Here is a 26,679-nt window from a genome sequence, read left to right as displayed (position 1 = left end):
CAAGAGCATAATGTCGACCAAAGATTGTCAAAATACAAATTGAAACAGACCTGAATATAACGTTGTTGGGCTTGGGCTTCACACGTGTTAATGTGCCGAATCTAGGGACAAATCCCTTTAGGTGAAACCCTAATTTCGTGATTGCTGACCAAGGTGGAAAGAGAGTGCAGCAGTTGATCAAAGCAGAAGGATAGATTTGCGATGAATTATGCTCCTTCAATGTAATAAGATTCGTTGGTAGAAAGCTATTGACATTATCTGCGGCGGAGGCGGTGAACAAATAAAACATGGGTTTTTGAGAAGGATTTATCACTCTGAATAAGGAATCACCATGCGTCGTCGAAAAACATCGAGAATGGCACATCTGATGGTCCAAGAGAGAGAACTCTTGCCATCAACGAAGTCCATGTTGAAGAGTTTCCAAGAGTGAACAAAAGTCCAGATCCAAAATAGTCTTCGGCGGTGGTCTTCTGGTCCGCCGTCAAGGAGGTTGCGAGCAAAGCGAGGAGGAGGGAGTTCGCCAGAAAATACTTTTGTCCTTGGTCGCTGGTTATTGAGAAAACGTATGGATCTAGTGAGTTCGAGAAAGTTGGAGAAATTTGAAGAAAAATAAACAAATTGGGGGAAAAAATCGTGAAAATGAAGACAAGAAAATTAAAAACAAAGTGATGAAGGGTGAAACTAGATATTTCTCGACACCGGCGAACAAAAGCTACGCCGATATCGGAATACGTGAACGGAAGAGGTGCTTCGATGTCCGTGCCTGAGAGAGAAAGACACTCTTTTTAAAAAATATTTTTAAGAAAACGAGTCAGAAAAGATTTCTTATTGGTCAGATAAAATTGAAATCAACTTTGAAATATTTGGTCGTCATTTAGGTATATAAGTAGAAGAAAAGTATTAGGGAGAACTATATTAGTTACTTGATATATACCTTTATAGGAAGTGATGTCAAAATACTCCGAAAATTCCTTATAATATATTTTTATCAACAAAAATTAATTTTAATATTTATGTTCAGAGTAAGATATATAAGAACACTACCAATATTAGATATATCTAAACAACCTAACTTATATAAGATTGTATAAAACCAAAAATGTCTCGTGATATACGGTTACTACATAACTATTGTAAACTATAAAATATCAATGTCTTAGAAATGATACAATTTGTAAGCTTTCAAATATAATAAATAATCATTAAATTTTATAAATTACTACTTTTAGAAAACAAATCATGAGATTGGTTAAAAAATCATCGTACGGGTTATATTACAGAACAGACAAGTTTGAATCAATATTTATAAAATTTTAAATGTCACTAACATGTCGTTTCAATATGAATTAAATTTTCAATATTTTAACAATTAACCCGTGGACTTGTGATATCTATTACTTAATAACAATTATAAACGAGAAATAGAAATATCTTATAAATAGATATAATTTGCAAAATTTTATATATACTAACTCTAAAATATAAATTTTAAATCTAGCTGGGGTTTAAAAATATATTTTCAGCTATTTATTTTTCAATTATATTTATCTGTGCAACATTTTAAGTTTATTTTATTTTATTACCTCTATAATATCAATTTGTGGTAGTTTTAAAACAAAAATGTATAAATAATTCATACAATTTTTTCATCTCCTTACATTCACTCAAAATACCTAAAAGTATTACTATTAGATGACATACACAACATATACTTTAAAAAGCACATTTGAATTAGCTAATTGAACTAACGATAACTCCCTTTTGGAACCAACATTCTGATTAACTCAACGACAACTTAACTCCGTGAAGACATCGTCGCTCATTGACATTGCACCAATTTCAGATTGGGATCGACTTCCAGTGAAAGCAGGAGCTTTAGGTAAAGGAATGATATTTGTCTCACTACCAAGCCAAATTATTACAGAGCTCATTGTTGGTCTCTTTGTTGGATTCTCTTGAACACACAACAAACCAATTTGGATCAACTTTATGATCTCATTTCTTGGTTTCTCTATTAAGAACGGATCAATTATAATCTCAGGCTTTCCTTCAACCCATCTTTTCCATGCCTACACCAAAAGTTTTTGAAGATTAGAAAAACAAAAACTGATATGTGAAGAAACTTAGAGGTCGCCGGTTCGAGTGACGCTTGGGACGAAACTAATATTACATGCTGTGGTTTCGGCCCAGAACCTCCTGGTATTCAAAAAAATATATATATGTGAAGAAGCTTACAAAAGCTGCAAGTCCTTCTCCTTCGAAGCTATTGTTTCTTTCACCACTAATCATCTCTAGAAGCATAACACCGAAGCTATAAACGTCAGATTTAGCTGAGATTTGTCCATGATTCAAGTATTCAGGAGCCATATATCCACTGCATATATGCAAACCAATAACATTAATTCATGGACTCTGTTTTCAAAACAGAGCATTTAAATATACCTTGATATATTTCTTACCGGGTTCCAGCTATTCTTTTTGTTTCAGCTCGAGTCTCATCGGAGTCGAACAACCTCGCTGTCCCGAAATCTGCAACTTTAGGGTTCATCTCTGCGTCTAAAAGTATGTTGCTTGCCTTCAAGTCTCGGTGAATAATCTTTAGCTGCGAGTCTTCATGAAGATAAAGAAGACCTCGAGCAATGCCTTCTATAATTCTGTATCTCATCTCCCATGTAAGAAGTGAACGCTTCTCATCATCTGCAAAGTTCAAAGAAACATTTAGTTTGCTAAAAGTTCTAAAACCATCCAAATTGGCAGCTGTCTTTCGAAGTCTCACCGAAGATAAAGTGATCAAGACTTGAATTGGGAACGAACTCGTAAACAAGAATCTGTTCATCTCCTTCATTACAAAATCCAAGAAGCTTAACTAGATTCCTATGCTGGAGTCTTGTCAATAGCGAAACCTCATTCTTGAACTCTATATCTCCTTGTCCTGAACCTTTTGTTAACCTCTTCACCGCTACCTCTTGCCCGTTTAGTAATGTCCCCTGAAACCGGTCCACAAGATTTGTTATTCACCAAAGATCAAGATCAATCAAGAACTCATAATTAGTAAAACAAATGTTAGTACTACCTTATAGACCGTACCAAATCCACCTTGGCCAAGCGTATTTTCCGATGAGAATTCATCGGTAGCCGCTAAGACCATACCAAGATCAAACCGTAACATGAATTGACCATCAGAATCAGAGTACTCTGCACTTCCAACTAAAAGAAAAAACAAGAAGATATAAGACTTACTCTCTACATCATGTGGTTGATTGAAGCAAGAAATAATGTACACTTACCATTGATTTTGTTGTATGATTCTTTCCTACGTCCATAGACTTTGATATAGCCAATAAACACCAAAATATTAATGAAAGTAAGAACCACAACTATTGCAATAATTCCACCATATCCAATGCTTCTTCCTAAAAATCATCAAACCCCTTTTAGCCTAAGAACATCTTTATCATACTAACAAACTTAAATAAGACTCAAATCAATGTTTTACCTTTCTTTTTTGTTATAGAGCTCTCGTTTCCCTGAGCTTGAGGTCGAGGAGGCGCAGGAACTCTTGTTACATTATCAAAAGCACCATGGAAAGCATATAGATCCCACCTGAAAAAACAGCTCGGACGATAAACCTCGCCTCCTTGTCTTCCCCAAACCTGTTCTTTGAAAAGCGTCACGCATTCTCCCAGACATGTTTTGCAATCTTGGGAAGTTATGTCGGGTGTGCATTGCATCAGCATGTAAACATTTGGAAACTCTGTGAACTCGGCTTTTTCGGCACTATAGTACTTAAGTACCGAGGAAGTTTCAGCTTCTGTGGCAGACTCGACGGTCCGATTAGCCATTGCATTCCATTCTTGTTCGAAAAGAGTCATGTTTTTCGATGGCTCGATACTATTCGGACTTTGGTATCTAACAGAAGGTCTAAGCTCGAGGTTCCCAAAAGTTGAGTGGTTTGAGGTACTTACAAGACAAGAAACATTGTCTTCCTCGTCTTTGTCCCACGTGAATGAATCCACGCGGTTTAGACAACTCGTTGTCGTTAGTATACCCTGTATCGCACTGTCGACACACCTGATACAAGCTTGTTGCTCGTATCCTCTTCCGCAGAGAGCAACAGCATGAACTATGTTGGGACTTTTGCCGAGTGAAGAGTTGTAGAATCCACCGTTGGTGACGACTTTATTAGGAAGAGTAGAGAAGAGATCGCGGCGATTCTGAGCGTAGCTGCTATTACCGTTGAAGAAGCTTCCGGTACATCCGACGGCGTTAACGATTTCCACGTTTTGAAGGACAATAAGAAGAGAAGAAGCGATAAAGATCATCAAAACAGAGTATTTCCCCATATCTTTTTGATCATACGTTATTGTTACGAGGATAATCAATTACTATAGAGCTTTTGTATATTATAAGGTGACTTGAGACAACGAGTACACACTACTTGACTTGACAAAATGGTGTATTGGTCAGATTTTGTTACTACTAGGAAAGTACTCGGACATACGCGTAGGTTCTCATGTCCATATATGTATACAGAGATGTTCATGTTCAAATTTTATTATTTTATGTGTTTTCGTTGTATAGTTAGGATATAATTGAAATACGGTAAAACCTCTATAAATTAATAATACTGAAACCGAGAAAATTTATTAATTTAAAAAGGTATTAATTTATCGATTAATTAATAAATTTAAATTATAGAGAGATTTTACAAATTTTGTAACTTTTTACAAAAATTTAATCTAAAAGGTAAATGAGACCATATATTTATATAAGATTTTCAAAAAAATTATTATCTTATTAATATATTGATTTGTATCAATTTTTACATTGATCTCAACTCGGAACGGAAGAATTTATTAATTTATATAGTTATTAATTTATCGAGAAGTTTTACTATATATTTAACATAAAGTAATACGATATTGACAAAAGATAGAAAGAAAGTAGTATGATATGTTTGTTATCAATCCCATTTGACAAGTTTTCATTTGTGCGTTTAAAACAACTATAGTATACATAACTGCTTAGTAAATTGAGAATGTTTATTCCTATCAAAACATACATTTTACTCACAAAACCTTACTTTGGAAAGTAATTGCAAATTTACAAATAACTTTTCATAAGTGATATTGACTAGTGAGGAAGAAAAACAAAAATTAGCGATTTTCAAGTAGCCTTTTTTGTTTTGTCAAGTAGCATATTAGAAATGTTATAAATATTTCGTCGTAGTTGGCAACGGTGACCAAGTAAGTGTCTACGGTTCTTAGAAATTCCATGATTTTTTTTTTTTTTGTCATCGGTTTTGTTTTGAGCTCAAAAGAATCAATCTTGCGGAATATTGTTTACATAAGTGACATAAAACGATTTAGTACAAATTTTCGTGCCAAATTGTCCGTTTTAACATTTGCATTACAAAAAATTAAAGATAAAGAGAAGCTTGTGAATTCTTCCTTGTCGCTCTGAAAATCCTCCAAATATGCTGAAAACGCCGACTATTCGGTTGAGGAAAAAACTATCTTCACCAGGTCTGAACAGTATATAAAAAAGGCTACATCTTGGTTGTCGGCACCAATCATACACTTTATCGTCCAGAGTAGAGTTTCGACTTCGGTGTAAAGTAAAAATTCCATGATTGATAATGAATAATATTAGGTTCCAAGTACACTAATACTTTTTTTCTTTTTTTCTATATTTTTTTTCTGAAAATACTTTTATGGGTGAATTGGAAAACTAACTAGTTTTCAACACTAAATTAAGAAAATAGCACTATAATTCTAGAAATTAAGAAACTAACATATGAGAACTGGGAAATATCCACTTTATTCTTATTTAACAGACCTTTTTCCTTCATCATCTTCTTCGTTGCTTCTTCTCTTCTCCCCAATTCAATAAAAAATTTCCAGAAAAATTAACTTTTTTTTATCTCAATCCATTCTAATTACAAACATCTATTGATTTAAAAAAATTAAACCCTAAGGATGATACTTTATATGAACCCAAACAAAAATAATTAAACTAAATGAAATCATCTCAAGTTTCAGTTTTTAGAAGTCTGAAAAAATCATGTTTATATACTCTTAATCTCTTTTCTCCTTTCTTAAATCGAATTGAAATCGATTCGATTTTGGGTTTAAATTTGTGTTAAGGAGATATTGATCAAACCAGAAAATATTCAATTAGATCTGGTGAGTCTTCGTATTTGTTTTCCTTAGTTCTAGCAAATAGAATGTAACAAAATTGAAAGTAAAATAGAAAACTATAGTTTTGTTCTGTTTTAATGAAGGCGATATAGAAAAAAAGAGATGAGATGCCAGAGATAAGAGGTGAGAGGTGAGAGGTGAGAGGTGAGAAGGGTAAAGTGGTCTTAATATACAAAATACAAAAAATATCACAACAGCTTTTTTTTTTAGGTTAGTTTCTTAATTATTAAATTTTTTTGGTTATAGATCCAAATTTCTCTACCTTTATTCCTATTTTTATTTAATAAGATATATACATTTTTTTTATAATTATTTTCTTTACTTTTAATTTCTTTTCTATAAAATAAATAAGTATAGTTGTGTTATAATGTTTTAGTAAATTTATATTTTATTTGATAAGATATATTTATCTTCTTACCACACAATATGGTCCATTAAAAAGTTTATTTATGAGCCTTTTCTGAAAGTCCTTGTTTGTTCTACGTTGATTGTTGTAATTCTTCGTTTATTTGCGCTGCCGCTACCGCTTCTTCAACCTCTCGTCCATTCCTCCCGAGCAAGCTTTGATCTGTTTCGCTTCTCTCAGGTTTGTCTCGAATCCGAAAGTAAATTTTAGTGAAGATTGACATGTTAAATTGTTTCTTGTCTGTTCATTAACGCGCGGCACGTCGAAACTTAACCTAGATTTTTTTTCTTCTTTTAAGAATCGGAATCCAAAATTTGTCATAGTGAATGATTGGATTGAGTTGATGGGGATAAAGTAGAAACACTAATTCGGTGGCACTGTTCAGATGATGGCTTTATTATGATTTCTCGTTGAATGGTTTTAAATGTTCAAATGTATATGGTTTTAAATGTTCAAATGTTGTTTGATATGAATTAAATGTAGGAAAATTATAAAATCTGCCATATTTTTCCCAATCGTTATGTAATCTGCCATATTTCTTCGGGCATTACAACTCATACCACATTTGGTTGTGAAATGTCCATTTTGTTCCCACGGTTTACTGAGCAGTTTTCGCGCTCAACAACTGCGTCTTTTTACAATACCTTTTATCTCTTTTTCATTGTAAACCGTGCGGAAAAACAACAACAGTTAACTCTCTCTCTTTCGTCTATCTCTCTCATACTTTCCCTTTCCTTCACCGATAACTTTCATCGGATTATGTCTCCGGTAAGGTCATTTCAAGTTTCTGCATGTTGCTATCTTCAATCATGTCTTCATATTTTATTCAGTGAAGTATTTTTGGAAAATCTTTAGCAAATCCCTTGTTACTGGTCTGTTATGAAAAATCGAGTTTGTCTCCCATTATGATTTTAGATAGTTCGTCCTCTCCTGTGCGATTCATTTACCCAGAAAGTTCGAAAACCTTTAGCAATTAAGCCGGTTGATTGAGTTTGTTCCGATTAATCGAAATGTCCCCCATTACAGCTTTTAGGGTTTTTCGTCCTCCTGTGTGTTTAATTATTTTATCACATCGAATAACTGATTTGATAATTGTTTGATTTTACCCCAACGCAGATGAGGTCTTCCACCAGCAAAGCGAAACAGAAGTCAGCGCTTGGCGGTGCCAGGCGGTCGGTGTCCTTTGAAGACGACGACGATCCATTTCTCTCTGCCAAATCAACCGCTGAGCAGAGCTCTGATCCGCCAATAATTCCTCGCATCCCTGAATTCAATCGGGAAAGACTTCCCAAGAGACTTTACGCAACTGACTGCTATCCGCTGAATGGGCGTATAAATACATACTCTAAGCCTAAGTACCTTCTTTATCTCGTCGATATTCTAGATGGGACGAAGGAGTTAAACTACATTTGCGCCCCTTGTTTTAGTCCCTTTTTTCAATTTGAAGTCCGTAAATGTTCTTTCTCCGGGAAACTGGTCCACCAGATGTTGTGTAGAGGCCTCTACACAAGGAAAAAACACGAGATTTGGTTTGTTTTTGCCGGTCAGCCCTTCCGGTTTTTGTTAAGGGAGTTTGCCATTCTTAGTGGTTTGAATTGTGGTCCTTACCCCTCTCGGAGAGACATATTGAAGTCGCAGCAACCCATAAATCTGAGACATCCTTACTGGAATGTCCTAATAGGTAAGGAACACAAAGTCGTCCTCATCAAGGATATATTCAAATGGTTGAAGACAGATAAGCTGAAGCCTAAAGAAGAGAGGATGGAACCTTGGAGAAGGCTTTGTCTCGCTGTTATAGTTATTGTTGAGGGGATCTTGATCTGTAGTTCCCAACCTGTAAAAGTTTCTAAATAAGTCGTTGAAATGGTGAAGGACTTGGAGGCTTTTGAGGCGTATCCCTGGGGACGAGAGTCCTTCCTTCTCACAAAGTTAGATCCAAGGTCAGCAATCTCCCAGGACTAATCACGAAGTTCAATCAGTCTAACAATTCAACACATGGATTCCCTCTTGTCTTCCAACTTTTTGTCTTTAACGTTATCCCTGAATTGGAAAGATACCTTCCAAACCCCGATGATACGCAGACTATCAGTGAGACGTCTCTCACCAGTTTGCCTCCGTTGAAGACTTACCACAACTCCAACATAATGGAGACAGAGCTAATTCCTAGGGTAATCTGTGGACCTAATTTTATTAGATTCTTATTAGTCTCTCACTAGTTTGCCTTTGATGATTTGTTTAGTTGATAAATTGTTTCGGCTTCAATGTAGTTGAGTATTTCTCCGTTGTTGCCCATTGATGATCCACCATACCCAAATATCAACGACTACTGGATCGATGAAGTTGAAGACCCGACGCTTGACTATATGGAAAGGGTCATTGGTAGCCGATACAAGTTCCAACAATCTGACTGGAGAGGTGGTTGTCGAACCTGGCCAAAGATCGTCGTTGATGAGAACCATCCTAAAGAAGACAATGCTCGAAAGGCAAAGAAGGTGCCTCCACACAGACCATCGGATATCCCTGATTCTTTCCAGGCTGGTCCATCTGGTCCCCAAAAGGGCCCTCTGCTAAAGGTAAAGGGAAGGTGCATGAAGAGTTCAGTACTCCACCACCGAGGACTGATGGACATGATATTCTCCATGGTCTGATCATGGAACAGGTTAATTCTAAATTTCGTGAATTGAAGGATGAACTGAAGGTTGAATTATTTGGGGACCTTACTGGTATGTTTATCTTAGAGAATTCTTTGTTAAAGGACGAACTATTAGACGAGATAATAAGCAATTTGCGCCATGGTGACAAGTTTCCAAGTCCCAAATCTGGTGGAAAGTCTCCAAAGTCCACTAGTGGTGATGGAATTGTCACTCCACCCCCTAAGGCTGCGTCCCAAAAGGACATAGCAGATGAGGGACAAATTAGTGACCCCGCGAAGAACCTCGACCCCAAGATTGTCCCTGAGAGACAAAGTAATATGCCCTCGCGAATCGCTGATTCGTCAAGCAAGAACCCTGCCCCAAGTGGACAGACTCATGCTCAACTCTTGAATGCATTGCAGCAGCAAGCCTGGTCTAATTATGGGGGATTGTCTGAAGTTATTAAGAACATCAACCAATCTCATGCATCTTCCTCTGGTCCTCCGCAGGCTGGAAAGTTTGGTTCTACTTGTTCGGATCCTTCTGGTGGTCCATCGTCCTCGAAATCCTCGAGTGATCACAATGTAAGTTTAATGGTTTGGCATCTATTACTTATCGTTAGAATTTCCTTTTACTTTAACCAATTGTGCTTACTTCTTATTTAGCCAAAAGACTTTCAAACGCCGCTGCAGACCATACCAGAGGACACAGAAGCGGAAGACCAGGACGCTGCTCTTGGAGACGCTGCTATTGGAGACGAGGTGAGTATTGTCCCTTTATTTCTTTTTTGGTATCATATAACATTGTAAATGTTTGCATAACATTTTTAAATAGGAAATGGATGGGAAGTCTGATAATGTGAATATTACTGAAGATCACAACGTAAGTTTCTAGATAGTTGTGTTTTTTTTTATAAATAATTATTTTGGTCTTGAGAATCTTATTTACCTTTAATTCTTTCTTTTTACTTGTAGCCCAACGATTTCCTAACGCCTCAAGATGAGGCTGTCTTAGTTAGTGACTCTGAATCCGGAGACGATTTTGATGACGGAGCAAACCAAGAGGACGAGGGTGATGATTCTCTTCAAGGGGACGAAGATCCCAAATAAAAGGACGAGGGTGATGATACTAATCCAGGGGACAAAGATCCCCAACGAGGGGACGAGGGTGATGATACTCATCAAGGGGATGGAGATCCAAAACAAGGGGACGAGGGTGATGATGAGAGTGAAGGAAGGTCTGACTCCGGTGATCAACAAGATGATCAGACCATGAACGAAGTATTCCTCATTTAATCCTTATTATATCTTTTATTGCGATTAGCAAACCTTTTGTTATTACTGTTGCTATACATCCAGAAGAGCTTCTTCAATCCTCAAAAGTTGATACTGAACAACTATCCGATCAAGAGGTATAAATCTATGTTTTTTCAATCTTTTGTTGTCTTTTATGGATCTGACATAAATCTTTGTCTTATAGGGTAATGCACATGCTGGTGTCCCAATTTCAGAGACTTTTCCCTCTAGGATTAAAAGAAAAAGAGAGGTTGGAGAAGGGGATACTTCTAAGTCTATGCTTCCTCCCAGAAGGGCAAGAAAAAACCCCAGCGTTTTTGTGAGACAGTTACTGTCTCAGTAGTCAAAGGGCCCCATGATGATTTGCACCCAATTGCCAAAGTAAACGATGAGGTTCGGAAAAGCTTTTTGTCCACTATCAAAGCTTATCGCCAAAGGTAATTAAGTTTTCCGCTGAATTATTGTTTTGGTAACTAATATTCTTCTACGTATCTATTAATCATTATTATGAATGAATGGTCAGGAAGTACGTTATCGAGGGACATGTTGTCCCTAAAACATTTTTCAAGGACATGCACACTCCTCAGGCTGCTGTCCACCAGGAGGTATGTACCAAATCAATGCTAAACCTGGGAATATGTTAAAATTTACTCAGATCTAACTGGTTGTCTTTATGTAATCCAATACATCGAGGCTATGCTAAGCCTGTTGGCGCGGAGGTATGGCGATGAGTTGGTACAGAGTATGGCTGTTATACTAGATTCTTCGTTCGCACTTAACTTTGTTGAGCTCTATCCACGTTATAAGAAGGCCAAAAGTAAATCTGACTGGTCGTGGAACAGTAAGATCTGGGACTATGTGAAAGGTATCGTCCCTGGCCGTAGCATCCGATAGGCTTGGTTCGCTGATGTCGACATCTTGTACACTCCTTTACATCTCACTGCCGGTCACTGCGTTTCCATTGTCATAAATCAGAAAGAGGGTACCATAGGTGTGCTAGACCCTATCGCTGACTCGAAGACTGCCAAACAGATGGACGGTTTTGATGAAACCTTTTATTGTCCTGATTCCGCTTATTATAAAGTCGCTTGTCCCCCAAGACCTGAGGACAAATGAAGTGCCCCTTGAGTTTGCTTATGATCGTCTCCCTGAGGTCTTCCAAACTGAGCATGCAGATGACAGTGGCCCGCTTGTTGTGAAGTTTATTGAGCTTCATTTTCAGGCCATTAGCCATGACTCCATAACTGAGGAGTCCGTTGAAGATCTCAGGATGAGATTTGCTGTAGACATCTATGAGGAGTTTATTGAAGCTCTTCGTGTTTGATGTCCATGTTAGAATTTATGTCTGTTTTAATATTTAGTGACTCTACTTTTATTCCGAACTTGTATGTTTTTTGGAGACTTAACTTTTTACTACCTTTTATTCCATATATAACTCTTATCTTTATGTAAAATATTTTATGTGGAGGTAAAATCACTTATCAACGGATGGGGAGGGACATTATATATTTAGAGGGGACAACAATTATGTTGTGGCTTTGTAAGTATGCAAATGCAATACACTTCACATTCGTGGACTATTGTGGGGTATCTTCCCACTAAGAACAGTCTCAGTCAACTGTCTCCACAATTTTTTCTACTAATCTTTATCCCTTACGCTTTTCTATGATTTTACCTTTATGTCACATCACATCAACTTAATATTTTTAACATTATTATATTATTAGGTGCCTAGGTTACTGAAGTTCTTCTTCCCCCCCCCCCCCCGGCCTTTTATCTCTCTAAATTCTCCCCCCCCCCTTTTATCTCTCTAAATTAATTATCCTTCAAATCTTTCAAACCTTTTGAAGGATAACTTGTCCACTTTCTCAATTTTCCAACCCCATTAATTATTCACTTTCCTTTTAACTTGTTCAAAATTATCCACAGCCACTGTAACATGGGCCTTCATAGTTATACACAACCATCGGAATCTTCTCAGCATTCAGAATCTCCGACGTCATATGGACTAGTTTACCCTTCCCAACCGTCGACGCCCATTCTTGGTATTCCACGTCGCTGTTATTGTGGTGGGATTGTGGTTCTTGCGAGTTCGTCCTCTGAGGACAACAGACAGTTCTACCAGTGCGAGAAGAGAGAGGTATGCCCATTAACCCCCATTTTTCATTTCTATCTCCACACGTATAAAACCTGCTTTTGCTATCTTTTTCAAGGCCCGACCTGGGCGTCATCTTGTCAAATGGTTGGACGAGTCATTGGTGGACAAGATTGCAGCGCTCAAGTGCTCTGTCAGGGAACAGGATGAACACATTAAGTTCGTAGTTACCGGGTCTAATGGTGAACGCATTGATCCTCCGTACATGTGGGATCGCCTAGACCTCTACCAGCAAGAAATCAAATCTCTTCAGCATCAAGTTGGTCTTCTCGAACGCTCCCCTCGTACCATCATCGACCAAGTCCATTCTTGTCCCCCGCATATAATTCTCGTCCTCGTGATCCTTGTCCCCATTGTCGCTTTCGTCCTTGGCACTTATATGTAGCGATAATTTCATTGCTAGAGCTCTATTAAATCTTTTTCTTTCCACAGAACTATTGTTTTATCTTTGATTATTTTGTCCACTAATTATGTAACCGTACTGTAAGATGTGGACCATATGAGTATGTGTCCATTTTTTTCGGATTTGATAAGTTTTTTATATATTTCGTTTTATGATTTTTCAATATTTAGTCTATATATTTACTTTTCCATGTCCCCATTTGCCTAATAATGGCTAATTGTCTTGTCACTTCATCATTCATTTAGTTTTCATATTTATGGTCCTCAACTAATATTCTAAATTCTATAAACCGTTTAATTAAATTTTGTACTTTGCAGAGTTTGCTTTGTCCTAATGGTGTAGCTTTTATAGCTTTTTGTCACATCTAATATTCATTGTCCATACCTACTAATTGCATCCATTTTATTTTCTCCTTTAATCCCAACTATATATATAGTTCTTCTTTCTGTGTGAAATCCAAACTAAACCATACTTCAAACATCACAATTTGGTAAACTGGCAATCGCTTCCTCAACATCTTAGGGTTTCAATTGTCCTTCTTGTTGGAAAGTTATCTTACCAACACTTAGGTCCCCTCATTGTCTCTGGCAACGCTGGCTTGCGTCTAGCACTTGATCCATCCGTTTCGCGGGAGACATCCCTGGCCCTCATTGAAGCGCATTCTCAATTAGTCTCCAGTGGTTCACCCATTTACTTGTTCTGTTACGATGTGTAAAGGCTGGTAATCCGGTTGCTTGCTACTTAGAGAGCATTAGGCTGGCTTCATTTGAAAGGTTAATCAAAGAAGCAATGGACATGATCGCCTATATACCCGATCCGTCCCCCAAAATACTTTTTACGAAGGGTCTCTACCATATTGCGGTTAATAGACCAAATGATGCCATTACCGCCATGAATCTATTTAAACTCAATGTTGTCTCTTGCCGCAACGCCGATTGTGTGGCTATGAGTGTTATGTCCAATATCAATATAATTGCGCCACACTAACTTGGCTTGAACTGGATAAGCTGGCCGTGTTACATGATTGATCCCCCTCGTCGATACTCAGAATATAAGAAATGCAATTATTGCAACCCCTGTCCTCTTTGTATTGATTGGTGGGTACTGTGATTATCTTCCAGCGCTTTCAGTCTTCACGTTTACTTTGCTTCCAGCACTTTTAATGCATCTTTCTGCGTTTTTACTCTTCCACTGTCTAATATAATAATTATTGTTCTATATGTAGCAATTACAATAAACTAGTTGGTAGTCAACATCATAAGTTAACATTACAAAAAGCAATCGTTCGACTGAATTACATCCCCTTCCCGAAAGACACCCCCGATCTGTATTAAAATCTGGAGACCAAAACCAAAAACTTATATGGACCAAAAAACGTCTTTTCGAAACATCAAAAACTACAAAAAAACGTTAACACGCGCTCGATGCACTTTTTCCCCCAGCCTCTGTTGTGGCCATCCTTCCCACATGTGCTGCATTGTCTTGTCTTCTTCTTTTTCCATCCTTTGCCCTACAAGTAGATGACACGTTTGGTTATGATAGATTCGGAGGACTTAAAACTATGCTAAGAGTTTAGTTATTTACCGGCTCCCCCCTCGATGGTATCTGAACGGTCCTTGGTCTCCCAACTGGTCTTCTTGTATTTGGTGGATATACAACCACTAGACTAATATCGTTCGGGACCTCTGTGTCCTTTTCCTTTGGCGGGGGTAGAATATGTTCACGCTATAGTTTACGCCACTCTGTCACGAAGGCATAGTCTCCGATCAAGGAGTATATGTCCACGTTCCTTACACCCACCGCTGCTAAAGCGTGACAACACGGGACCATTAGCACATCAAATACTCTGCAAGTACATGTCTTTTTCTCAAGGTCAACAGTAAAAATCATGCCAAAACTGTCGTTTACTTGATAGATCCATTCGTCTGCTGCTATGACCGCACAATCTGTGGCTAATTTAAGATGATCTATTAGCAAATCCTCGATTTTTGGCGTACATCTTGTCTTTGTTTTAGCTGCAGTTTGTCGTCTCTCGCAAAACCAACGCATCAACATTGTCCTTATAAATTCCACCATGGTCACTACCGGGAAATCTATGGCTTTTTGAATTGCAGCATTTAGGGACTCCGAGATATTGCTTCTCATCACAATGTATCGCATACCCGGGAAGTACGCCAGTGTCCTGTGAGATAGCTTTATCTCTACTAAATACTTGGCACATTGAATGTTTCTCTTCTGTATTTCTTCAAACCAATATCGTAAATCTCCCACAGTGTAAGATCTCGCTGCCATGGAGACCATTTTTACAAGTCCCTCACACTGGAAATTATGGACAACGTTCCTGAACAAATGTACTGTGCAACACGCATGCTTCGCAAGAGAGTGAACTGTCCTAAGCCCAACATAAATGGCCGCATGCCTGTCAGAGACGAAAACTAGATCTTCCTCATCAGGGATAAACTGTGACAACTATTCGAAAAACCACTGCCAACCTGCTATGTTTTCATTGTCTATAATACCAAACGCTAATGGGAATATTTGGTAATTTTCATCTTGTCCACTTGCAGCAACTAAGCAGCTTTTGTATTTCCCTTTGGTCTGTGCACCATCTATCACAATAACTTTCCGCAAATACTGGTACCCAACAATCGAAGCCCAAACGCAAAAAAAAAAGATATTTGAAACGAATATTCCCTTCCTCCGTATAATCCGTATGGACTGTGGACAACGTACCTAGATTAGTTGTCCTCAACAGGTGGAGACATGTCTGCGAAAAACTTATAACCTTCTTCCTCACTACCACGAGCTTTTTTCATTGCTATTTCTTTTGCGTACCAAGCCTTCATGTATGGTAGTTCAGCCAATACTATTTCTGGTAGTTCACAGGCCCTTGGTCCCTTCTTACCATGCGTATATTTTGTCTTAAGCAACTCACCTAACATCGATCGTGTTGCTTTCATCCCATACTTAGACCGCGCCTCGACATCACAAGTATGCTTTAGAGTCGCCGTACGAATTTCCACCTTTTCAGAATTCTCGTGAAACGTTGCATATACCCTCCAATCACACTTTTTATCATCGCACACCGCAATGACTCGTGTCTTGTCGGACGCTTTTATACGGAAATTGAATAGCCTTTTCATAGAGTACATAGTTAATGTTTTATGCAACTCGACTTTGTTGTTGAATACCCACCCGATATATATTGCATCGCCACCCTTCCTAAGATTCATATTAGCTTTGTCGGAAGCAACCCCGGCTGCGTTGTCCTTGAACGGAACGGCATCTCTACACATCAACATCTCGTCCCCTGCTAATTCAGTAAATATAGTCTCTCCGTCTGTTAATCTTCTCGACATGTCCTCTGCCAGTGCCCTTGCTGTATTATCATTTCCCCCACTGTTGTATTACCAACCTCTACATCACTTTGTCCTTCCTCTTCAGATGCACTTGCTTCCAACGATGTCACTACAACGTCCACTGGTCCTACATATTCTCCAGATTCAGGGACCAAACACGTATCCAACGTCTCTGTCATTGAATCTGTCCTCATATTTGGGACTGCCCTCTGCCCCAATTATATAGACATTCTCGTATTTTCTTCATCATTATCCTCAATTCCATTCTCACTATCACCTTGTGCATCAGCGTCTGGGATTGTTGTAACCTCAACGTCCACTATACCTACCCCTTGCAGGCTTTGTCCATGCACGTTGTCCAAACATCTTGGACAGTCCTTGTCTAACGATTCTTCCAATGTTGTCGCTTGCGTATCCGGTAATTCAGCTCTCATTCTACTTTGCCCCAGCTGAATCGACATTTTGCACTCTCATCGCCCATTCCGTTCATCTCAATAACTTCCACTTCGACAAGGTCAACCCGGCTTTGTCCCCCGCCACAAAGCAGTATATCGTCCCCCATATTATTGGGCCTAGATGACTTATCCCCCAAAGTTGTTCCACACATTTGTGTCCCCGGCTAACCGTCAAAACTTGTCAATGTGCTGTTCCTCCAATCCTTCCAAGGATCCCAATCCGGCAGGTAATCTGTATCAATCATATCCCTCATATTATCAAAATCATAATCCTCTGAATCTGATACCTCCCTTAACGATTCGTCTTCTGAGTCTGATGCCCATCCTCTTGTCTCAGTTGCCAACTCTACATCCACTTCCTTTTCTCGTCCCCGCTTTGCGCAGGCCAACTCTAGTAAACTAGCCTTCCTCTTTAAGTTTCTTCACACACAATTATTTCTTCTAGGAAGCCGTCTTCCTCATAAGTCAATGGAATTGCATGCGTGCTATTACCATCATCCATTCGCCCGCCCATGTATCCCGCCACTTCTACCTCTACAACATTATTGTCTTTGTGTCCCCTTATTTCAGGGGACGAAATCTCAGCCACGTCGACATCGTCTATAGATAGATACATGTTCAAACCTCCTTTTTCTTGCCTTTTCTCTTTGAATTTCTTCAACGAGCTTTCGTTGTCAACAGAGACAGGCGACATTTTCTGATGCGTGTAGACAGTGTCTCCTCCTTCGAACCAAAAACTCAGCTGAAATTTGGTCTTCCTGTCTAGTCCAAACGTTGTTGCAACTTTTGATACAATTTCAGTCAACATATCTCATTCGCTTACGTCAACCCACTTCCCGTACTTATTATCCGACATCTTGAAACGCCACTCCCCATTGTCTTTGCATTCCCAGCCACCGACCAATACCATAACTCCTTCGTCCATCCTTTTCTGTTCTTCAAACAGAACAAATATACCATTTTGGAATATGAGGTAGTTGCATTTATCACAACCAAACAAACAAATAGAACTACCAAACTAAAGCGAATCGAAGGACAGAAATTCCAGATAATAAATTTTACCTCGTCCGCAATAAATGGTTGTGTCTTCAACAACACCTCCCAAATTCCCCAGTTTACCACTTTGTTCTGTTCAACACAACATCTTTCCTCTGCAACATTAATAAACAATTAAAGTGACTAACCCCTATATTACCATTTTTAAAAAATAAATCCACATAACATCCAATCGGAAACGGAAACATTTATTACGGAACAGGGGCTGCCTCTTTTCGCTGGACGAAGCTGTCGCCATCTAAGTCAGAGCACTGACCCACCTTAAGGGTAATTTCGTCCACGAATTTCCACGTGTAGCTAAATGTGGTAGATTCTGTAAGCTGACTGTGAATATGATAGGGATTGTAAGATTTTGAGGGGAATATGGCAGGTTTTGCAAGATTCTCTTAAATGTACGTTTTATCTAATTTTTGTTTATAAATTTAATATTTTTATTTTATTAATGCATATTTTAAATTATTTTTATCTATAATAATATATATATATATAATGTTTTAGGCTATAAACGCTTTAACCGCCTAAAATCATATAGGCTTCAATTAAGCGTTCTAGACGCTAGGCATTGGATCACTGCCCGATTAGCGCCTAGCATTTTTTTGAACACTTGTTTTAGCATATAAATTTAAAACCCTAACAAAATAAAGAAGAAGCGTGGAAGTATCATGGAAGACCAAGATTCTTTACTCTCAAGTATAGAAGGAATATTTTGAATTATTGTTATGTTATGTATCCATTTTAGTAGATGTGGAGAAATATCTCACATTGGAATGCTGGGAAGAAAAGAAGAGACTTGAACAGTATATAAGAGACATAAACCAATCCACTTATTGATAATGAGTTTCGAGTTGGAACCCCATTTAGATACATACATATATGTAGAAGTGTCAATTGGACTGTCTAAAACCCAACGGTCATGTCCACTTGGACCATTATTTTTCATGGGTTTTAATTGTTGGTCCTTAATGGACATGGTCTGAAAACTTGTCCAATGGTCAGCCCATGATCAGAAATTGAAATTTTTTTTTTGAATAGAATGTAAAATTTATTCGAAAAAACGTGTTTACATCAAGTGCATCGGAAAGTTTAACGTTTTTAAAAATACATACACTGAAAAATATTTAGTAGTAACTACCCTCCTTATCTTGTTGCAAACCAAACTGTCATATGCTTCTCATATCTTCCATCTCCTTGGTCAGAAATTGAAATTTAGGTGAATAACAACTTAATTTATTGTGCATATGTTTATATCGTGAAATTTAGGTGAATAAAACTTGGATATAAGAGTTGACAGAGAGATCTTGGTTTCAACGAGGACTTAACTCGGTGATTGAAAGCTCATTTAGTGATAATGTACCAGCTTCATGTTCAGCTTGATACGATGCATTCGTAAAACCAGCAACTGTAGGTAAAGGAATGGCGATAGTCTCACTTCCAAGCCATTGAATAACCAAACTCATGGTTGGTCTTTTTGAAACATTCTCTTGAACACACAACAAACCAATGTGGATGAATCTCATGATTTCGTTGCTTCGGCTCCTACTGAGGACATGATCGATGATACTCGCTGCCTCGCCCGCAACCCAACACTTCCATGCCTATATATTATCACCATAAGTTTATACTCAAATTATCTTTTGAGATTCATTTGTGTCTAAAGTAGTAAACAAGACTGGATTTTGCTTACATATGCAGGGAGCCCGAGGGCTTCGAAATAGTTCTTGTTACTTCGACCGGTTATCATCTCGAGAAGCACGACTCCGAAGCTGTAAACGTCTGTCTTGACTGAAAATGTTCTGTTCCTAACGTACTCGGGAGCCATATAGCCACTAAAACAAATTCAAATTAGTTTCTGATTCCAAGAATCTCGAAAATTTAGGGTAAAAAAAAACAGAGTATCTTGTTTTGTCTAAAAGAATCAGTAAAAACAGAGGATACTTACAAGGTTCCAACTACTTTTCTTGTCACTGCTCGAGTCTGGTCCATGTTGAACAACCTCGCCATCCCAAAGTCTGCAACTTTAGGGTTCATATATGCATCTAAAAGGATATTGCTTGCTTTCAAGTCTCGGTGAATTATCCTCAGCTGAGAATCTTCGTGTAAATAAACAAGACCTCGCGCAACGCCTTCTATAATTCTGGCTCTCATGTCCCACGTTAGAAGCAAACGCTTCTCTTCATCTGCATATTACCAAAGAAGCATCAATATACTAAACCACTGAATATTTTTATATGGTCATCTCCCAAGTGTCACTCGAACCAGCGACTAGAACATTCAAAAATTTTTACACAAACATCAAAGTGAAAAAAGGCTCACCAAATATGAAGTGGTCGAGGCTTGAATTGGGGACAAACTCGTAAACAAGAATCTCTTCATCGCCTTCATTACAAAATCCAAGAAGCTTAACTAGATTCCTATGTTGGAGTCTTGTCAAGAGTAAGACCTCGTTTCTAAACTCTATCTCTCCTTGTCCTGAGCCTCTTGTTAATCTTTTTACCGCTATCTCTTCCCCTCCCGGTAATTTCCCCTGCAAACCCGATTATCGTGCTATAAGATTGCTTACACATCTAAAGAATTTGATAGTAATTTTTCTCAAGTTTATTTACCTTGTAGACAGATCCAAATCCACCTTGGCCAATCTTATTTTCAAAGGAAAAATCATCGGTTGCCGTTAGGATCATGCGAAAATCGAACCGTAGCTTAGACTGACCACCATAATCATATTGCGCCTCTGCACATACCAAAAAAAAAAAAAAACTATGAGCAATGATGCATCACAAATATTTATTGCAAACCCTGACAACATACCATTGATTCCGTTGTACGATTTTCTTATTCGAGTATATGCTCTGATCAGACCGATAAAGACGAGAAGATTAATGACGATAGGAACCACAAATATTGCGATAATTCCTCCTGCAAGATTATGGCTTCTCTTTTTTAATATTTGTATGAGAATCTCAGATAATTTCACAGGTGAAAATGTTAAACAACTCATTTGTTTTCACACCTTTCAAGCGAGTGATGGAGATTGCTTCTGTTCGAGGAATCAAAGCTCGAGGAGGCGCTGGAACTCTTGTTACATTAGCAAAAGCGCCGTAAAAGGGATAAAACTCCCACCTGAAAACACAGCTCGGTCGACAAATCCCGCCTCCTTGTCTGCCCCAATTCTGGTCTCTAAAATATGTAACGGACGCTTGCAAACATCTCTTGCACGCGCCTGAATTTATGTCGGGTGTGCATTGCATCATCATATATACATTTGGAAACTCACTGAACTCTGATTTGAGAGCACCGTAATACTTGAGAACCGTTGTGGAATTGTCAATGGTTACAGCCTCGAGCGTCCGGTCAACCATTGCTTCCCATTCTTGGCGGAAAAGGGTCATGTTCTTTGCGAATGTGTCGATAGCAACAGGACTCGGGTCATTCGTAGCTGGTCCAAGCTCGAGTATCCGATAAGTTGATTGATCCGTGGTACGTACAAGACAAGAAACACGTTCTCTATCGTCACTATTGCAATGGAACGACTGAACACGATTAGAACAACTTGTTTTAATCTGTCGAATGGATTCTTCTACGCAGTTGATACAACCTTGCCGATCGTAGTCTCTTCTACAGAGGCCAACAACGTGAACTCCATCGAGTGAAGCATTGTAGAATCCACCGTTTGTGGTGACTTTATCAGAAAGAGTAGAGAAGAGAGAGTCACGGTTTTTTTGGTAGCTACTGTTGGTGGGGAAGGAGCTTCCGACGCAGATGAAACCGGCTTTAACTCCGTGGAGGGTTTGAAGGAGAAGAATAAGGGAAGAAGTAAGGAAGATCGCAGCAGAGTTCTTCATTATCATTGTTAAGCAATGGAGTTTAGGGTTTTGTTCATTGTTTTTTTTTTTGTTAATGAGGTAATAAATGTTTATATATGTGTATAATTAGGTGACATGAGAGAGAATGGGTTTTGGTTGAGTACACATGAAAAAATTTGAGTAATGGTTGACTTCAAAGATGGCCATTCAAATTCAAATAGCCGTAGAGAAAGGGTAAACATTTCTTAATCACTTCGTATGAACTAAGGGTTTTTTTCTTCTCTAGAAGTATTGAAAATATTGTCCTTTCAATATGGTTATGTAAGTACTTGTTTTTGGTCGCATGCATGACCAAAAAAGTCTTCCTTTGCTTGGTCTACGAGTCATACTCATATACTGTATAAAGAATGTGACAATTCAGGAAGAAAAAAGAAGTGAAAATTGTAACAATTGTTAATTTCTGAGAAACTCGTAGTGAGTCTTTCAAAAATCTTTGAAAATAATTTTGGATAGTTTGTCATTCTTAAATTTGGAGGAAAGGTTTGACATAGTGGAAATCATCAATTTAATGAACAACACCCACAATCGTCCAATATAGCTTTATATATGGTGTCCATCACAGTTTTATGGATTAGTCATTCGGTATTTGTAATTTAAAAATATTTAGTCTATAGTAAATTGGTTATAAATATAGAGAAAATTTTATATTTCAGATCATACAAAACGAAGCTTTATTGTAAACATGAAAAAAGTAAAATATAATGTCAAATGTTATTTACTTGAGCATTTTCAACATCTTTGATCGAAAAGATAAATGCATTTTGGTAATATAAATGGTCAAATCAATTATTTTAAATTTCACCGTATGCACCACCATATTCCTGAAATCGGGGTGTTACACAAACACATATAAATTTCAAAAATTTAAATTTTAAGAGCCTCATTAGAACTTCTACCATTGGAGTTGTCAAAAATAAAAACTCATGAGGGGTATTTTGATTGTGCAATATTTAAATTCTAAATATGGTTAAGAGCCCATGATGCTCTTACATATAAGTTTAAAAATGTGCCTTTGTTCAATGTCCTTTCTTTATGACTACGCAACCCCTACCGCACGCATTTCCTCTTACATTAGATCAAAGTTTTTGTTTCTGCTCGTGTGAACTTTCATAGAAATTGGACTTTAATTTCATCTATGCGTTCCTCCGTTTCAGTCCAATTTCCAACATTATCCAAAACGCTGGCTATATCAAATATTCATTTAATATAAATAAGTTTAGCACAAATCAAACATAAGTTTGCTTACATTACACGGCATCTCTTTTCTCAACATTTGTCATTCATTGTACAGAGAGAGACAAATAGGTATAAAACATACATGATTGACGGTTCATTAATGACCAAGTGATAACGATGGTCGCGTAAGATAAGCAACAGGCGTGGGCACAGGCATTGTGATAGTAGCGTGTCTCTCAAGCCAAAAGAGGATTGAATTAATGCTAGGTCTTTTGGAAATATCCTCTTGAACACACAACAAACCTATGTGAATGAGCTTCATTACTTCGTTTATTGAGATATTGTTACTCGGAGCAGCCAAAGGATCAATGATCTCTGCAAATCTTCCTTCAATCCACCTCTTCCACACCTGCAAATAATTTTTAAAATTTCGATAAGAAGATGAAGAAGAAGAGTAAAGATGATCGACATAAGTGATAAGCTTACAAAAGCTGGAAGCTCTTCTTCTTCTTCCTCTTCTTCTTTTTCCAACTTTTTGTTGCTTTTACCACTTATCATCTCTAGAAGCATGACACCAAAGCTATAAACATCAGATTTTGTCGAGAATTGTCCGTATGTCGCGTATTCTGGAGCCATATATCCACTGCATTAACCAAATCATATTAATAGTGATGCTGATCAAAGAATCTTTAAAAATAAAAACAGAGCTTACTTACTATGTTCCAACTACTCTGCTTGTCTGTCCTCGAGTCTCGTCCATATCGAACAGCCTTGCCATCCCAAAATCTGCAACCTTAGGGTTCATCTCCGCGTCTAAAAGGATATTGCTTGCCTTCAAATCTCTGTGTATAATCCTCAACTGAGAATCTTCATGGAGATAAAGAAGCCCTCTTGCAACTCCTTCTATGATTGTATACCTCACATCCCATGTCAGAACTCGGCGTTTTTCTTCATCTGCACATCTCAAAGAAACAGTTTTTTTTTCTTGTTTTCTAAAAGTAGTGTAACATGCAAAGATGCAAAGTCTCGTCTCGCGAAGGCTCACCGAATATGAAGTGGTCAAGGCTTGAATTGGGGACAAACTCGTAGACAAGAATCTCTTCATCTTTTTCATTACAAAACCCAAGAAGCTTAACCAGATTCCTATGTTGGAGTCTTGTCAAGAGTAAGACCTCGTTCTTGAACTCCATACCTCCTTGTCCTGAACCTTTTCTTAATCTCTTTACCGCTATCTCTTGCCCGCTTGGTAATATTCCCTGAAAACGAATTCTCATGCTATAATTAAAGATCACTGACCCATCTTAAGATTTTGTTAGGACTCTTCTTACTAGTTTCTTTACCTTGTAGACAGATCCAAATCCACCTTGGCCAAGCTTATTTTCAAGAGAGAAGTTATTGGTTGCAGTTACAATCATTCGAAGATCAAAACGTAACATAGATTGACCATTATTTGAATCAAAAACATCTGCACGTCATCAAATAAAACATGTCAAGTTTAAAACCAAACTCTTAGTAAGATAAGGAATATATATGTTGCTTATTTTAAAAGACTTTACCATTGATTATGGTGTGTGACTGCTTTCTCTTCCAAGAGAATATTAGAACCACAAATATGATGAGATTGATGACTGAAGGGACCACAATAATTGCTATGTTGCTTCCTTGAAAACTTTTCTCGTCTCTCCCGTAATCGATAATAGTAGAAGAAGCTTGAGGAGGAGGAGCAGGAACTCTTACAACATTGTCAAAAGCTCTGTAGTACGGATAAAGATCCCACCGGAAATAACAGCTAGGCCGACTAACCCCACCTCCTTGTCTTCCCCAAAACTGCTTCTGAAAGTCATTCACACACTCTCTAAGACATCTCTTGCAGTTGCCTGGCGATAGATCAGGCACGCACTGCATCAACGCGTAAACATCTGAAATTTGTGTGAACTCTGTTCTTGTTGCGCTGTAGTACTTAAGGACTGAGGAATTCTCAGCGGTGGAAGCAGCCTCGAGTGTCCGGTTAACCATTGCAATCCATTCTTGGCTGAACATGGCCATGTTGTTGAATTTGGAATCTATACTGTTAGGGTTAGGGTTAATAGTATTTGGTAAGAGCTCGAGTTTGCCAAGAGTTGAGTGGTTGGTGTAACGTAGAGAGCAAGAAACGTCGTCGAATTCATCAGTGACCCACGAGAAAGACTCTTTTTGGCGAGGACACTTGGATTTTGTGTCTTCAATCACATGTTCGAGACATGTCTTACAAGCTTGCTTCTCGTAGCCTCGTCTGCATAAGGCAACAACGTGGACTCTGTTGTTTTTGGAATCTCTGCCAAACGATGCGTTGTAGAAACCGCCGTTAGAAACGACGTTAGAAGGAAGAGAAGAGAAGAGATACGTTCGACTGACGCCGTAGTTAACATTGAAAAAGTCGCCGTAGCAAATGAAACCGGCATGAACATATTTTAGGGTTTGAAGGAAGAGAAGGAGAAGCGAGAAGGAACTAGTCACAACACAACTCTTTCCCATTTACACAAATTGATAAGGTTGTTAAAATGGTTTTTTTTTCCTCTCATTATAGGATAGATTAATTTATAACCCGTCATTGCATGTTAATATGTGACGTGAGAAATGGGTACTAGTTGACTTGACTAGGTGTGGTAGCATATTCTTAAAATTTAATTGTAATAGCTAGTACTTGTTACAATAAAATTTTGGAGTAACACTTTCATAATTGTTTATATCGTTGTTTAATGATTTCACTTATTAGAGGTGACCTAGCTAAAATTGTTTCTTGATAAATTCTGATGAGGTGATTTTAAAAAAGAAAATTGATAATCAAATCTAAATAAAAAAATTGTGATGTTGATCTAAGATATCCTTTTTTTTAATGATTTATTTTTTCATTTTAAATAGTTTTTTATCCCGTATAGACTTTTTGTCTTCAACGCATTGTTAAACGAGAATTTGAATTTTTTCTAACGTGCGGTTAGTCCAATGGTAAATCTCTCAAGTGGAGGTGTAGGGTTCGAGGCATGTTGAAAGAGATCTCTTATCTAAAAGAGATGAGTTTAACCTACTGTAGATCCCGCCTCGGGAAAAAATAGAGTCTTTGGACTTGAATTTTCAGATATTAAAAAAAAAAAAAGGAGAAGGAGAATTTGTAAGGTAATTTGCAGGTCACACCCTTTGACTATGTTTTATTTTCAGAGATTGGCAAAGTCAAAGGTAGTTTTCATGTTTTATCTTTTCAGCTGAAATTTGACCATTTTACCCTTACCAGCGTAACTAGATATTGTTTGAATGTACGGTTAAGTTAGACGATTTAGTTAGGTACACTATTCCGGTTTGGTTAAAGATATTTTGGAGAAACATTGATTTGTGCGGTTGTACAGTTAAAAGGGGGGCTTACTAACATTGAAAAACAATTTGCCATCAATATTTAATGCCCAAAAAGTTTAGACGTGACTCTTGTCACAATTAATGCAAAATCATTATTACTTTGGATTAATATTTGAGATAATAATTGTTGAATTAAAGATGAACCCAGAAACAAAATTTATTTTACGAAGGAATGTGATGCTGAAGAAGGGTTGATCTTGTTTATTTACGAAGTTTGGAGCCAAGACAAGCATTATCGTGTAACTAATGAAGGTTTTAAGAAGTTTTTTGTTATAACACACTATGATCTTCATT

At 37.7% G+C, this 26,679-nt stretch overlaps 3 protein-coding genes and 3 pseudogenes across 12 annotated transcripts; 2 read left to right on the top strand and 4 right to left on the bottom strand.

Annotated features, from left to right (window-relative positions):
* Nucleotides 1–1,602: 1,602 nt before the first annotated feature.
* On the bottom strand, nucleotides 1,603–4,425 carry CRK39 (cysteine-rich RLK (RECEPTOR-like protein kinase) 39). Of its 4 annotated transcripts, none has more exons than NM_116692.2 (7): nucleotides 3,497–4,425; nucleotides 3,288–3,413; nucleotides 3,074–3,207; nucleotides 2,777–2,987; nucleotides 2,460–2,697; nucleotides 2,236–2,374; nucleotides 1,603–2,069 (listed from the first exon to the last, which is right to left on the bottom strand). In NM_116692.2, exons 1-7 carry the CDS (start codon nucleotides 4,341–4,343, stop codon nucleotides 1,785–1,787), a joined length of 1,980 nt encoding a protein of 659 aa, NP_192363.1. In that variant the 5' UTR covers nucleotides 4,344–4,425; the 3' UTR covers nucleotides 1,603–1,784. The 4 variants fall into 4 exon arrangements, with proteins under 4 accessions (NP_192363.1, NP_001328289.1, NP_001328288.1 ...); NM_001340489.1 differs by having other exon boundaries at nucleotides 1,608–2,069; nucleotides 3,288–3,326; nucleotides 3,497–4,366; NM_001340487.1 differs by having other exon boundaries at nucleotides 1,603–2,374.
* Nucleotides 4,426–7,365: 2,940 nt separating this feature from the next.
* On the top strand, nucleotides 7,366–11,858 carry AT4G04530 (annotated as a pseudogene; the record flags this gene model as incomplete). Its single annotated transcript is given in 15 exon segments — nucleotides 7,366–7,374; nucleotides 7,723–8,287; nucleotides 8,536–8,774; nucleotides 8,874–9,144; nucleotides 9,165–9,329; nucleotides 9,345–9,823; nucleotides 9,905–10,000; nucleotides 10,074–10,121; nucleotides 10,214–10,310; nucleotides 10,377–10,476; nucleotides 10,563–10,650; nucleotides 10,826–10,971; nucleotides 11,058–11,139; nucleotides 11,429–11,573; nucleotides 11,635–11,858.
* Nucleotides 11,859–12,473: 615 nt separating this feature from the next.
* On the top strand, nucleotides 12,474–13,074 carry AT4G04525 (annotated as a pseudogene; the record flags this gene model as incomplete). Its single annotated transcript has 2 exons — nucleotides 12,474–12,674; nucleotides 12,748–13,074.
* A 1,743-nt stretch (nucleotides 13,075–14,817) lies between these two features.
* On the bottom strand, nucleotides 14,818–17,762 carry AT4G04520 (annotated as a pseudogene; the record flags this gene model as incomplete). Its single annotated transcript has 1 exon — nucleotides 14,818–17,762.
* Nucleotides 17,763–18,992: 1,230 nt separating this feature from the next.
* On the bottom strand, nucleotides 18,993–21,851 carry CRK38 (cysteine-rich RLK (RECEPTOR-like protein kinase) 38; the record flags this gene model as incomplete). 2 transcript variants are annotated; one of them, NM_001340486.1, is made up of 7 exons in its annotated part: nucleotides 18,993–19,557; nucleotides 19,647–19,788; nucleotides 19,902–20,139; nucleotides 20,276–20,486; nucleotides 20,566–20,690; nucleotides 20,768–20,875; nucleotides 20,970–21,851. In NM_001340486.1, the coding sequence occupies 7 exons, from the start codon at nucleotides 21,805–21,807 to the stop codon at nucleotides 19,267–19,269; spliced, it is 1,953 nt and encodes a 650-aa protein (NP_001328736.1). In that variant the 3' UTR covers nucleotides 18,993–19,266. The 2 variants fall into 2 exon arrangements, with proteins under 2 accessions (NP_001328736.1, NP_192360.1); NM_116689.2 differs by having other exon boundaries at nucleotides 20,970–21,801.
* A 1,150-nt stretch (nucleotides 21,852–23,001) lies between these two features.
* Nucleotides 23,002–25,553, bottom strand: CRK37 (cysteine-rich RLK (RECEPTOR-like protein kinase) 37). 3 transcript variants are annotated; one of them, NM_116688.3, is made up of 6 exons: nucleotides 24,555–25,550; nucleotides 24,339–24,463; nucleotides 24,044–24,254; nucleotides 23,715–23,952; nucleotides 23,485–23,641; nucleotides 23,002–23,407 (listed from the first exon to the last, which is right to left on the bottom strand). In NM_116688.3, the coding sequence occupies exons 1-6, from the start codon at nucleotides 25,510–25,512 to the stop codon at nucleotides 23,156–23,158; spliced, it is 1,941 nt and encodes a 646-aa protein (NP_192359.1). In that variant the 5' UTR covers nucleotides 25,513–25,550; the 3' UTR covers nucleotides 23,002–23,155. The 3 variants fall into 3 exon arrangements, with proteins under 3 accessions (NP_192359.1, NP_001328434.1, NP_001328433.1); NM_001340485.1 differs by having other exon boundaries at nucleotides 23,485–23,952; NM_001340484.1 differs by lacking the exons at nucleotides 23,002–23,407; nucleotides 23,485–23,641 and having other exon boundaries at nucleotides 23,655–23,952; nucleotides 24,555–25,553.
* Nucleotides 25,554–26,679: the final 1,126 nt, after the last annotated feature.

Source organism: Arabidopsis thaliana, chromosome 4 (genome assembly GCF_000001735.4).
Source record: "Arabidopsis thaliana chromosome 4, partial sequence".
Classification (NCBI taxonomy): Eukaryota; Viridiplantae; Streptophyta; class Magnoliopsida; order Brassicales; family Brassicaceae; genus Arabidopsis; species Arabidopsis thaliana.
Note: the sequence above shows the minus strand (reverse complement) of the source record. Positions and strands in the feature narration are given on the sequence as shown.